This window comes from Nicotiana tabacum, chromosome 16 (genome assembly GCF_000715075.1).
Source record: "Nicotiana tabacum cultivar K326 chromosome 16, ASM71507v2, whole genome shotgun sequence".
Taxonomy (NCBI): domain Eukaryota; kingdom Viridiplantae; phylum Streptophyta; class Magnoliopsida; order Solanales; family Solanaceae; genus Nicotiana; species Nicotiana tabacum.
The window spans coordinates 160,636,725-160,650,802 of NC_134095.1; the positions used below are offsets into that span (position 1 = coordinate 160,636,725).

The 14,078-nt window shown below is 36.9% G+C and overlaps 2 protein-coding genes across 6 annotated transcripts; one reads left to right on the forward strand and one right to left on the reverse strand.

Moving 5' to 3' along the window:
• The first annotated feature begins 709 nt into the window (after positions 1–709).
• LOC107831220 (peptidyl-prolyl cis-trans isomerase FKBP20-1) lies at positions 710–6,766 on the forward strand. Of its 4 annotated transcripts, none has more exons than XM_016658965.2 (7): positions 710–861; positions 2,619–2,752; positions 4,189–4,322; positions 4,402–4,481; positions 5,369–5,461; positions 5,595–5,745; positions 6,563–6,766. In XM_016658965.2, exons 2-6 carry the CDS (start codon positions 2,644–2,646, stop codon positions 5,737–5,739), a joined length of 561 nt encoding a protein of 186 aa, XP_016514451.1. In that variant the 5' UTR covers positions 710–861; positions 2,619–2,643; the 3' UTR covers positions 5,740–5,745; positions 6,563–6,766. The 4 variants fall into 4 exon arrangements, with proteins under 4 accessions (XP_016514451.1, XP_016514450.1, XP_016514449.1 ...); XM_016658964.2 differs by lacking the exon at positions 6,563–6,766 and adding an exon at positions 6,074–6,343; XM_016658963.2 differs by lacking the exon at positions 6,563–6,766 and having other exon boundaries at positions 5,595–5,954.
• Positions 6,767–7,936: 1,170 nt separating this feature from the next.
• On the reverse strand, positions 7,937–13,043 carry LOC107831219 (E3 ubiquitin-protein ligase RDUF2-like). Of its 2 annotated transcripts, none has more exons than XM_075233538.1 (2): positions 11,327–13,043; positions 7,937–8,261 (listed from the first exon to the last, which is right to left on the reverse strand). In XM_075233538.1, the coding sequence occupies exon 1, from the start codon at positions 12,851–12,853 to the stop codon at positions 11,648–11,650; it is 1,206 nt and encodes a 401-aa protein (XP_075089639.1). In that variant the 5' UTR covers positions 12,854–13,043; the 3' UTR covers positions 7,937–8,261; positions 11,327–11,647. The 2 variants fall into 2 exon arrangements, with proteins under 2 accessions (XP_075089639.1, XP_075089640.1); XM_075233539.1 differs by lacking the exon at positions 7,937–8,261 and adding an exon at positions 8,302–9,706.
• Positions 13,044–14,078: the final 1,035 nt, after the last annotated feature.

The window sequence follows — 14,078 nt, forward strand, 5'->3', positions numbered from 1 at the left end:
TATATATATATATATATTATACATTGATTATACATAATTGTATACATATAATATATAAATTATCCATATATTATACCTTCATCGGCTATTTTTAGCTTAAGTGATTGGACGGGCGGCTATTTGGATTAATTCTTCTGCATGAATTATTCATATATTATACATCTATCGGCTATTTTTAGTTTAAGAAATTAGATGAACGACTATTTGGTTAATTCTTCTATGACGGTGAACATTTTAATATTTTAGTTGGTGGGCTATGATTTAGCAATGGCCCATTAAGTAGCTTTTTGTAGGACAAAAAGAGTTGGATTTGGGTCACCAAATGGATTGGATCCAAATTCATAATTTGATTCTCATTATATTATGAATGTGACAATGTATGAAGATTTTGCACTAGTTGGATTGAGATTACATATAACAAATACTAACATATCCGGTATAACTTCACAAGTAGGGTGTAGAGAGGGTAGAAAGTACCGCAACCTTAACCTCCCTTTGTGCAGGTAAAGAGGGGTTATTTTGGGTAGAACATCGTCTCAAAGCAAGCATGCATAAACACAATATAGAGAAAAGCTATGCGGTATGGAAAAGTAATCCATTTTAATTTTTAGCCAAAAATAAAAAGAAAGAAAAAAAGGTGGAACGACATTTTTTGAAAGGATCAGGCCCTATGAATTGGGCTTATGGATTTCACACTTCAAAAGCCCATATTCCTTTTAGCCGTTTGCGTTGACAACAAGCAAATGGATTCCAATTTGGGACCCAAATTCGAATTGATTATGCTCTCCAATTTCAGATGACGCCGGAGTAGCTGTCCTCTTGCCGTCAAATTTCCTTATATTTCTCCGGCGAAATTGAACTGTAAGTTCACTCTCTATCTTTTATCTATCATAGGACGAAAGCTTAACGCCATTTTCGCATGATATTGTAATTGTTGAACGCGAATTGTTAGATGAATTACTATGCTTTTTGCAACTCTGAATTATCTGAAGGAGCCTCAAGTTCAATTTGGCGTAGTTCTGTGACTTTTACATGTTTAAGTTGCACAGTCAATTTTTTTTGGCTTCTGATATTGTACTAATTTGAAGAGGAGCCTTGACATAATTGGTAAAGTTGCCTCCATTGCCTCCACGTGACCAGGAGGTCACGAGTTCGAGCCGTGGAAATAACCTCTTGCAGAAATAGGGTAAGGCTGCATACAATAGACCCTTGTGGTCCGGCCCTTTCCCGGACCGTGCGCATAGGGGTAGCTTAGTTCACCAAGCTGCTCATTCGGTCGATTATTATGAAAGTACGGTTCGGTTTATCGGTTTTCGGTTTTGTAATATTAATAACCAAATCAAACCAAAGTATTTACGGTTTGGTGCGGTTTTTCAAAGTTCGGTTTGGTTATTTCCGGTTTAGTTTTTCGGTTATTAACGGTGCAAGATTTTTATATCTTGGATTTACAATGGATCCAGCAAAACATAGTAGTTAACAAATCAATGTAAATTAGAAGTCCAGACTTAAATCCCAAATATGGTTTTATATTTAGTATTCCTGTTGCTCTGGTTCGTGTACGTTAGAGATATCAGTTAAACTACTTACTAGTACTATATAAATGTTGATAATATAATGTTAATATGTTATATACATACTGTAACATCTAAGTTAGTGAGTCTCACACGTTATAGAAGGAAGTCTGAACAGGTTTAACCGTTCCCACCCTGAACTTCATGTTATATAATGTTAACAGAAGGCATTTTCGGTTTAACCGAAAATCGAAACACCAAAACCGTAAACCGCACCGAAAAATCGAAATTTAATAATTTAAAAACCGTGCACCGACCGAATAACCGAATAAACCGAAACTGAAAAACCGAAATTCACGGTTCGGCCAGTTTTTTCGGTTCGGTCGGTATTATGCCCACCCCTAGTGTGGTATCCTCCATAGCTTTTGGAGGATCCAATACACTGGCGACATTTTTGAAGGATCTAAGCAACATAGGTTTGCGGCTAATCTAGTCGGTCTTCTTCCTTTGGATTATATGATTTATTTTGCCTCAGTAAGCTGAGATTGGGGACTTCTCTGCAACAGAATTTCTTCATGGTGTATCCTCTCCTGATACAATACTAGGAGGTCCGAAACTACGACCCAAAATGAGAAATGAAAGAAATAGAAGGAAAAGGAAGTGTCAGTACTGAACTTTCAAATTTTAATATTAAAAGGAAAAAAATGTTGAAAGACTAAGTTTAAAAAAAATAAATATTAGGTGAGTTCTTATAGTCTTTGCAGTTTAAATTGCCAGTAATTAGATTGGTGTTCTCAAACCTAAATCTTACATAAAGTGTAATGTAATGCTTTCCTTTGTGCCCTTCTATTCTTCATTATACTGGTAAGTTTCAGAACATTTGCCTATTTTGCGAAAATTAACGCCTTTGATGTTAATAAACCCTCCCATAATACAGTTAATGGAGAAAAGAACTATGAAATGCTCTTAATTTTTATGTTAACTATTTCCTTCTCATAACTTTCCCATTTATTTCCTTCATTTTTGTGTGTATGTGGTCTAAGCAGTTAGTTGCTTAAATAATGTGAATACCATCCTCTGTTCGTCACTTGATATTCTTTTTTCCAGACAGGTTACTGAAAAGTTTGATAACATGGGTGATGCAATTGATTTAACTGGAGATGGAGGTGTTATGAAAAAAATAGTGCAACGTTCGAAACCTGATGCAATTGCTCCCTCAGAGAGTCTTCCTCTTGTTGATGGTATGGGTCACATAGATAACTTTGGGCATATGACATTAAATGTCTACATTGTTTCTGTTTTCTGTTGTCCGTCTCTGTTGTATTCACTCTCGCATTTTCATTTTGGCATGTCTCTTACAATGGACTAATTATATAGTTATTAGGATTACACTTGAATGCATGGTGAGCCTTTACTGTGTAGCTATAGCTCTCATGCCATTACTTCCTTGAACGATGCTGCTTGAGACTGTAGATACATGCCGTGTTTTCCTTCATTGATATGCTCAATAAGCACCTCTCTCAAACATTGTTGTAAAGAATCCAGCCTCTACTATCATAGAACCTAGACAGAACAAGATGCGTAGAACGTTACTTTGTAGGTTTTGTACAGATATCAATGCTTTGCAAGAGGAGTGTTGTAGTTACTAGTTACTGCCTTTTTACAAAGGCAAGTGTGCTCCTTATAAAATGAAAAGAAGAAATCTCCTGCAAAACAATTGCTTAATTTATAAATAGAGAAACTATAGCTAATTCTGATTTGGTTGGCTGTAGAACTATATGCTAATGTTGAAAAGCGAAATAGGTCTTCATTCTACTAAACGTTAATGTTTGAAGAACGAAATATGGGGTAAAGAAACAAAGGTAGAGTGGGAGCTTTGAGATAGTTGAAAAGGGGTGTAAAGATTGAGAATTTTAAAGCAGCAAGTCCTCAAAAGTCACTGTTAGGTCGTTTAATACAGTTTCTGCTATAAGTTAGGCTTCAATTGGGAGCTCCAGCTGCTCTACTTCCATAGTCATGAAGTCCTGCAGATAATTCGAATACCACAATATCCTTCTATCCCTCACTCAAGCGTGATCATTATTTGATTTTGACTAACTGTCGATAAATGTTCTTTTTGACAATAAACTCATAATTTAAGGTCTTCTTTTTTTACTGAAAAAGTCTCCAGAATTGTGTCCTTCCACTTTTGAACTGTAAAATTACACGTTTACATGCATATGCAGACAAGCTTCTAGATTTTCTTTATTCTGGCAATAGTTGAGACTGAAAATTTTTAGACACTGACCAACATTTTTGATTTCGTTAACCATAATTTTGTCCCTGGATTGACTTGTAGTGTGGCCCAGTGCCCCACATAAGAGCTCAAGAATAATGGAAAATGCTTTTTATTTTTGCTTAATGACAATTTTGTGAATTAATTTTCTTCTAGCAACATATGAAAGAAAAACAGGGACGAGGTTCAGTTTAAAGTTAATACTCTTTTGTGATCCATATTTTGAAAATGATTAATTTGTCCTCACCATGTATCTTGTTTCAGTGATCGGTCATCTCCAAATTTACAACTCAATTTCTAACATGTGCATATTTCTCTTTAGTGGTACCGGAAATAGCTACATCTTCCTGGTTGAGATTCGGCACATTAATCTATTCCTTTTGTTTTTCGGTATCAAAACAGTTCATTATGAAGGCACTCTTGCTGAGACCGGTGAAGTATTTGATACTACCCGTGAAGATAATACAATTTTCTCCTTTGAGATTGGTACTGGTTCTGTTATTAAGGCTTGGGATGTTGCACTGAGGACCATGAAGGTCAATAAGCTCTCTGACTTGTGGTGGTTATACATCGAGTTTGAATTAGTTTTCAACTATTTTCCTTTTGATCTCTCAGGTTGGGGAAGTAGCTGTAATTACCTGCAAGCCAGAGTATGCCTATGGAAGTGCAGGATCCCCACCGGATATTCCCCCCGAGTAAGTTAACTCTGTAATTTTTTTACATGCTGCAAGCGTGTCTATCAATCAATGTCTAATTCAACTACTTTCTTACTTTTAGGATTTTGTTTTCCTCCACTACGCTTGCTTAGATTGGACTCCTTTCTATCTATTTCAAATCCTCAGCCTTTTTCTTTGTAGTGAGAAATCACCCTGTCTATACTTATAGAGTTCAGTTTAGTGCTTATTACTTGGTTGGGGTGGCGCACTAGCCGTAAGAGAAAGAGGTGTGGAATACGGCCACTCATCCGCTGAGCTGGCCGAAAGAAGCAAGCAAAGCGTCTTACTCTAAAGAAAAAGCATATTCCTATTCTAGAAATCCTGCAAACTATTAATCGAAGTACTGAAGGAGGGAACTCAAGCGCTTTCTCCTGATCCCAACATTCATATATACTCTTTTCAAAAGTGGAGGAGAAAGAATAATGTTTCTGTATTAGGAGAATGGTATAGGTCCACCTATATTTTGAACCATGTAAAATAAAGCTCTCTACTAAATGGCTTGCACTAAATGGAGCTGGAGTCTAGGGTATTGTGGATTGCCTTCAACACCTGGACATCATTCAGAACTTATTTTTACTATTAAATGATAAAGGTTTCATTTCTACAGGTTTTCTTTTAGAAAATAAATACTTGTTTCTTTAGCATTACTTTACCTGATTTTTTTTTAAAAAAAAGAATTTTCTTTAACATTTGCATCTCATCAAGTCATTAGGTCACCAAATTCCTGGACCTTCGGGCAGTCTAAACAGTTAAAGGAAGTACGAGGACGTCGATTCATGGCAACACAATCAATGTTTTGGGCTGGTAGGGGCGGTGTTCTTTTGAAGTGGTAATCTAATTGTTGGTTTTGAAACATCTTAATACAGTGCAACCCTTGTTTTTGAGGTGGAGCTCGTGGCTTGTAGACCACGTAAAGGTTCTAGTATCAGCAGTGTTTCAGATGAAAGGGCTAGGCTGGAGTAAGTTCTCGCTCTTTCTCTCTGCGCTATTGGGTTGAAAATCGTGGTTTATTCTATGTAAAAGCCTTCATTTATATCCTTAGAAAACAACTGAATGGAATTTCGACAAAACAATTGGCACTGTATTAAACAGGGAGCTAAAGAAGCAAAGAGAAATGGCAGCTGCAGCTAAGGAGGAGGAGAAGAAGAAGAGAGAAGAAGCAAAGGCAGCAGCAGCTGCTCGTATCCAAGCCAAACTTGAAGCAAAGAAAGGAAAAGGAAAGGGCAAAGCAAAGTAAAATCCGGTATGTATTATATTATATATACTGATAGACGACGAATAGGACATGGTATCTAGATGTTTAAATATGCTAAATTCGTAAGCTTTATCATTTCCTTGATCGAGAAGTATTTCTATGCTTTCAAGTTGTTAAATCTTTTGGCATCTCTCCATAGTTTATACAGGAAGGATATTTGGTTAATCTATTTAACGGTTTTACAGAGCACATTTTCAGCTATCAATTGATGGTTTTAAAGCTCTCAAATAATCGGATATTTTAAATGTTGCTTATAGTCTAATGCTCGTGAATGAGTCTTAGCATTGTGGCTCAGTTAGATTACGACTATTCACAGGTTAATATTGATCAGAAGAAAATGTGCGCTCAGTTCAGATGATTCCTTTCTCATTTCAATAACAAGGAGCGAATTGGCCAACAAAGTTACAAAATCCATTAAATTTCAATTCGTAACACTACAGTTTGATTTGAAATGATCAGCTCAAATGTACAGTCCCCACTTTCCCTTCTTAATTGGCCCAGAAGGATAATCATGCAATCAAAAAGTGCAAATATCTACGGGATGTAATACTTCTTCTGTTAAAGTTTACGTGGACTTATTTTCTTTTGTCGGTTTGTTTAAAAAAGAATAATCTCTTTCTGAATTAAGAAACAATTGAACTTAAACTTTCAATTCACCCTTAATGAGAAGCTTTTATTGCCAGACAAATACTTTGGCTTGTTTAACACTACAAATTTCAAAAAAATTACAAGCATACAAATGGTATGGTTTGTTTAGAATCATAAGTTTTAAAGTCTTCGTTTCTTTCTTATATTCTGTGTCCAGTTGAATAGGTTCATATAAATTAAAACGGATGGAGTATATGCCATTGTCCGAACAGACAAATCCAACTAATAGCCTTCCCTTGGGCCTATATGGTAGAAGGGCCCACTCCACTAGTGCGTGTATAAGGCCAGGGATTACTTTCATCAACATTCAGGTGAATTTTCCTCTCTCCTTTCTCTTAAGGCGGATTTAGGATTTAAATTTTATGATTTTGAACTTCGTAATTCTATCACTGAGTTCAAATTCTATTATGTATACCTATTTAATGAGCTCTTAAAATATGTATAGTGTTTGAACAAAAATTGGGTTTAGATGGACCTATACTACAACAACAATAGTGTAATTTCACAAGTGCGATCCGGGAGGATAACTTTCATTCTATCGAGCAATTGGTGCAAGCTTTTTCCTAGTTTCATTGAAGTAAAGTCGTGGTCCAAATGTTCATTAAGATGCCAAATAGCCACTTATTCTTCCAAAATGTTCATTAAATAGAGACAAATCCCAAGATTTAAGGCCCTTTGATTCCGTTTAATAGCAAAAGCCAAGCTGTTAGCGTCCAACAGAAAACTAATTTGTTGTAATCACATGGCACCATATCAATCTTTAGTTATAATTTGTCATTCCCTAGATTCTTAATTATCTTCAAAACAAACAGAGATTACAAACAAAAGATTTTTAAAATATTATTGACTGACCCTTTGGTAAAATACAATTTCTTTTGCCAGAAAAGTACATACTTTCGGCCATTTGCTATTGCTAAGCTAGTAGTCTGTGTAGACACTCCTGAACAATGTATTATCACTTAAATCTATAATGATTAAGATTTAATTATTTGATTTAGAATAAAAACCAAGTGTGAGCTAAGTGATAAAATATTAACTGCAAGCTTCAGATGTAGTATTTTCCCAAAAATATTCGAACAAAATAAAAATCCAATCCAACCAGGCTGAAGAACAAATTCTTTTGACAATGGCGCCTAGAATATTCAGATATTTTGCGTTATTTTTTTGAGAAAGAAAAGGGATAAATAAAGAGAGTATGCGTTATGTCTATTATCTACTTTTTCTGTTTATTCTTGTCAGCTATTTGTAAGACTAAAGTTGCTACCACAACATTCAAAACTCAATTGACTGGAATACAACACTATAAACATTAGCTCAAGAGGTAGCACAAATTTGCACCTTTAACTACAAGAGAACCTAAACATTCCCTTAACCATATGTCTCGGATTCGAACTCTGCGTATGGAAAAATACTTGGTAGGGAGCGCTCCCCCTGAATGGAGCCCTACGCAGAGCGAGTCCGGATATAATCGAGCTCCAAGGCGGGTACCGGATACCGGGTGGGAAACCACAAAAAAAAAAAAACCTAAACATTAACATCCAAAAATAGGTCCAAAAATAGATTTAAATGCCATGGCAACCATGCAATTGATAGTAACAATATACAAGGAAAGATTTGCACCTTATATTCCCCTTCCCATATATATCAAGAAGATGAGATCATAGGACACAACAGTGTAAAAAGCATCGAACAAACAGCTTTTGAATTTGAGCAGAAATATAACCAAATGCTTAAAGATATCCTGCATATGCTTCTTCTTCAAGAATTTGATACTATCAATCTTTTAATAGCCTCATTTGTGCCCCATTAATCAAAGGGTCCACAGCTCAGGGTCCAAATCCAGCCATACATCAGACCTACCATGTCATCAATCTTTAGAATATGAACAAAACTAAGAACGTGGTTAACCACCCATTATATAATATATGCATTAGGACAAAGGAAAGACCACATAATAATTGAGCTAAACAACAGATACAAGGTCCCTCAAATATGGAAATTCAGTTACAAAAACTTTCCAAGTCAAGTCTGATTAGGAAGTCCCACATAACCTGTCATAAGAAATTATAGTACTATAAAACTCAAATCCCCACCACCACAGCCTAATGCAATCACTTTAAAAACTTGTACAAATCACGTATTTTTCGCTTAAAACAAGAACTATTTCTTCACCTTAGCAGACAGGGAAATGCACCAAAAAATTAGTCACAGCCCCACCAGACTATTAGGTCCCATCTTAATAAAATGTTGTAACTGCTCTCTTTTCCTAATCTTTTAATGATAATCACCACTTTTAACATTCTAATTTCTTAGCAAGAAAGTTTCCTGCTAACACCTGTCTTCTTTTCTGAGGTTCTTGTCACTAAACAGACCAGCTCTACAGAATCTCAACCAAGAGTTTATGGCTACAAGTAACTCTTGAAACCAGTCCTTTCACCTTCAGAAACCTTTTTATCTGCAGGTGTATTATTAGATTATCACACCAACATGTTACAATTCCACTCTGACTAGATGACCCCATATGCTATATGCCAAATATGTCAAGTAAAATAACTTTCTTAGGTTTACCTCAACCTAAAACTTGTAACAAGCCAAGTAGTGGTCCAAAATATTAAGCTGTCAAATAGCCACTTATGTTTCACCCAAAAGAGACAGATTCAATAGGGAGGGATAGCCCTTAGATTCCTTTTAATGGACAAAAGCAAAGCTGTAAATGTCCAAAAAGAGCTCAATTTCTTGTCATGGCATGGATGACCAAGCAAAGATAACACATTGGATGAACAAGCATAGATACCACGCCAGGACTAAGACAAGAAAATGAATTTCCAAATTCCACAATAACTATAAACACCCAAGGGTATGGCCTAGTGGTCAATGAACAAATCCCAACGGAAGTAAAAATACTAGGTGATTTCTTTCCATCTGTCCAATCCTTGGTGGACAGCATCATCCGATACCTTTATTGCTAGAAGGTAGCAGGTATCCTTCTACCCAAGAGTATCCCGTGAAATTAGTTGAGGTGCACGCAAGCTGGCTCGAACACCACGGTTATTTAAAAAATAAAAATATTAACTAGAAACGGGAAGGCACACTATATTAATAGACAGTATCTACACCCAAAAATGGGCCTAATCGAAGCACCCTGTCAAACAAACTATCTTTTGCAGACTCATTTCTGCCCAGATGTATCATAAGTGAAGAATAATATGCTATAGATCCACTTGTTGGTTTGAGTTTATAACTACCAAAGGATCCGCTGCTCATGGTCCATTATCCAGCCATACATGCAACCTACCACCACCTTAAGAAAATGAACAAAGTAGAATGTGACTAATCACCAATAATATATATTATATAAAAGACAATGGAGAGACCACAGAGTTGAGCTAAGCAGCAGGTCACTATGGAAATTCAGTAGCAATTGAAAAGCTTTCAAAGTCAAATCTGATTAGGATGTCCCAAATACCCTGTCATTAGACTCATTACAAATTAGTATAAAACTCAGGGCCACTATTCCTAATGGGATCACTTTAAAATCCATCAAATACTCTTCACTGAAAACAAGAACTATTTCTTCTCCTTAGCAGGCAGGGAAGCTGCACCAAACTATAACCACTGCCCCACCAGACAACTACAGCTCCTACCCTAATAAAATCTATCAACTTGCTCTATTAATATCCATCAAGTAGCTGCCGCTTGGAACAAGAGATTTTTCTTCTCCTTAGCAGGCAGGGAAATTGACTGAACAATCGCCGGAATATTTTCTTTTTAGCGACAGTGATTTCCCAGCCAGCTTATGCACTATTCCATCGGGTACTGCTATCTCCCACCTGTACAGAGTTACCCGAACTCTGCAAATGGGAATCCACCAGGCTATATTGTAGGTCCCACCTAATATAATGCCTGCTTGGTCTCTCGCAACTTGCCTATTTCTCTTTTAATAAGTAATCTAAATGATAACCAGGCCTACTTATAATTCATAACAGAAGGATTGAGGCTAATATCAGTCCTCTATCTGAAATTTCCTCATTCCTTACAAGTCTACAAATTCATCTACCCCAAAAAGATTGGAGCTACTACTCTACTGGACCAGCATATATTTCACCATTGGAAGGCTTTGTTATCTGCAGATGGATTATTAGGTTCACCCATCAACAAGTTACTAGTTCCCACTTTGCCAAGAATCAAGACTACCACCTTAAGCCATAGGCCCATTTTATCAACTAAAATTGCTTTTTTAGCTTATGCAAAACCTATAACTTCAAAAAGCAAATTCATGTATCAGTAAAGCCGGTACTTTATGCTTCCATCAGCATTTTGCTATATTTTAACATGGCCTGCTATTGTGACCTCACTTCACCTTCCCCTACTGCAACTGGTGTTTACACAAGTTTATCCCCGATGAATAAACTCCACTTTAAAAACATAACTCGCGAACTGAAACACAGAATATCAACGTTCACCATTTATCATATTATGCATATGTACATGTCCATCCTCATTCCTCCGAACAAAACAACTAACAATGTAGCTTTCAAACTTCTATTAATGACATCAAAATGAAAAGAACAAATAGATTCCAATATAAGGAAACAGTTTGCTATTTATAATCTTCGATGAACAATTTAATTACATGATCAAAAGGAAGTCTTTAACTAACAAGCCAAGACTAAATGCAGGGTCCCCTATTGTGGGACATACCTGAATTTCCAATAAAAAGTGAAGAAGTCCAGATACAAGAAACTCAGAATTCATGTAAGCTTCATAAGTTTCAATAGACTATTGGAACAAAGGGGGCTGAATTTAAACTTAAACTAAAAGCTTAAAAACGAAAAAACAAGAGAATACAAGAAAGAATTACATTGTGGGCACTCTTTAAGTTAAAAGGCACATTTGGTACTTGAGAGTTGAGGCAGTCTACCTTAGTTCCAGGAGCCAATTCTTGCACTAATATTCCAGTGTCATCTCCCCTGCTATAGCATCTTCATAAATATCACCTTAATAAATATCAAAAATTAATTCTTGCGTGCCATTAAAGAGCCAACATTCACATCCAGTTATTTACAATGACGAAGCTTATCGTCCCACCAGTATTCAAGTTACCATCTTTTTTTTCTTTATGGCCAAGAAATCGGTCTGCGGCCAACCCTTAGGACCAACCACAGCTTTCAAAACTCGGGAATGATGGTCCTGCCCCTATCCTTCTCCACTTAAATACTAGGTTAGTTCCCATAGGGGCAACTTACCATCTTCTAACTCCATTATTACCTTCAAAACCCCAACCTCTACGCCTCCTCGCCGTAGCTAAAAACACAGACGACATTGAACTACTCCCGCTTCGATTTATTATCCTAGAATCTGAACTAGTGGAACTAGACCTTGAAGAAGAACCACCACCACCACCACCACCACCACCACCACCAAAACACGCAAACAAGTTGCCAAAAAACCTCCTCAATCCACCATTTCTCCGCGATTCGCTCCCTCTAGAGCCCCACAAAATCCTCCTTGTAACTCCATTATTATTATTACTACTATTATTAAACCCACCATCCATTTCAGTGTACACAACAGGAAGTGCTCTCTCCCCCCCACCCCTCCTCCCTCCTAACCTCCCAACAGCAAAACCACCACCAGGTAATCTCCATATCGTCAATCCAACAGCTTCCTCCTCCACTGCCTCTTCATTTCCTACTACAACATTCTGTTCGTTCGAATCGACAACGTCCCGTGACTCAGTGGGCAATTCGTGCCTACAGACGGGGCACGAATTGCGCAATGAGAGCCATGGGAGTATGCAATCGGAATGGTACAAATGCTTACATGGCATTTCCCGTGCCTCGGTACCTAACTCGAATGGCTCCTTACATACTGCGCAGTATGATTCAGTGGCAATATGGTCATTAAGTATCTCAATTGTGGGCAATGATTCTATTGCTGCTTTTGAAGCTGGTGGATTCTCCATTCTTCCAATACCATTGGCTTCAATTTGAGCAAGCTGATCCAACAGCCTGTCAAAACCCGACCCGAGTAAAAACTCCGACATAGTAGCCGGTAAGGGTCTTAAGCCCGACCCAGCTCCATCATCATAATATAGTTCAAACGCAAACGCCCCTCCCCCTCCACCTCCTCCACTCCCTCCTCCGCCACGAAGGACGATGACGGGATTAAACGGTGACCGATCACCGCCTCCATTCCTCCGGTTCCGGCGAAGACCTGGACTTGACCCAGAACCATGACCCGTCCCGGAAATAGGACCCGTTCCTGGAGACTGATCGGAGTTACGCGGCGCCGGGAAACGGCGTCGGCGGGACCCGGAGAGAGAGGATCGGGTGGGAGCCTCGACTTCTTCGACGAATCCGGTGTTACAATCGGGGCATGTAACTGAATCCTCGTTGTATACTCTGTAAAATCTGTTGCATCTATAACACCAATACGTTGAAGACATCGAAAAATCTCTACACTTCAAAACTCAGAAAAAGTCAACAAACTCAAAAACGGATTTGGTCCAAACCCAGTTTCAGATCCCACAATTGCAACAAAATTAATTCGAACAAGGGAAGTTTAGAGCGATATTTTGAAAACGAGAGAATATTGAGAGAGAGAGAGAGAGAGAGAGAGATTGGGGGTGGAATGAATGGGGGAAGGAGACAAATATAAGGAGAAGGGATATAGAGAGAATAATAATAAGAGTGGAGGGTAAAATAGGAAAAGAGGTGTAAGAGTGATGACTAGGAGTGTGGCGTATAATATAAGCTGGTAATTCATTGACACGTGTCAGTTGAAGGATGGTCTAGAACAAATTTAGTCAAAGTGATTAAGCTAATAATGAAATCTATTGCTCAAATACATTGTTACGACCTAACTATAATAAATTAATATAAGAGTATATAGCTCGCTTTAAATACTAACTCTTTATTTTGTTAAATTTATGAGGGTAGCACTAAAATATTTTCTTTCCTTTTACATATAAAAAATAATAAGAATAGATGATTTAAGTGAGAACAGAAAAAGAAGATATTTTTGAGAATTATTCTATTCTTGAATAGTCAATATTAAATGGCGCTTTCATTTTCTTTGTTTGATAACTTCGTTTTTCTGTCACCAGAATACATACATTTGGAAATCCATGTATTAATTCAACCACATATGTATAGGATGTGTTTAATTTAGCTGAAAATTCAGAATTTTTTTTAAAGGAAATACATCTAGTGTAATATTTGCAAAATTTGAGTTACACGTTCTTAAATATCACCTAACCGCGCAAGTTCAAAATTTTAAAATTTCATTACTCTCATTCTACATAATAAAAATGTAATATATTTTAAGTTTTTCTATATTTAGAAAATTCGAGTTGAAAGTAGAGAGTGCATCCGCTCGGTCTATTCATAGTACAAATTATTAAATCCGAATGAAATTAGATGTGATTCGATCAACTACATAAGTCGTAGTGCACGTACTCTTCCATACGTAGGCTCCCTCGTTATATCTTAATCAAGAAGTTTGATTATTATACAATTACTTAGTTCGTGCAAGAGTGCGCAAGCTTTTTATTATTGCATTCTGCACCACATATAATAAACTTTTAGAATTTTCCATTTTCAATAAGAAATTCAATTCAAGTGAAATGAGAATCTGTTGGTTCTTTCTTAAAAGGATCAAACCAGAATGAA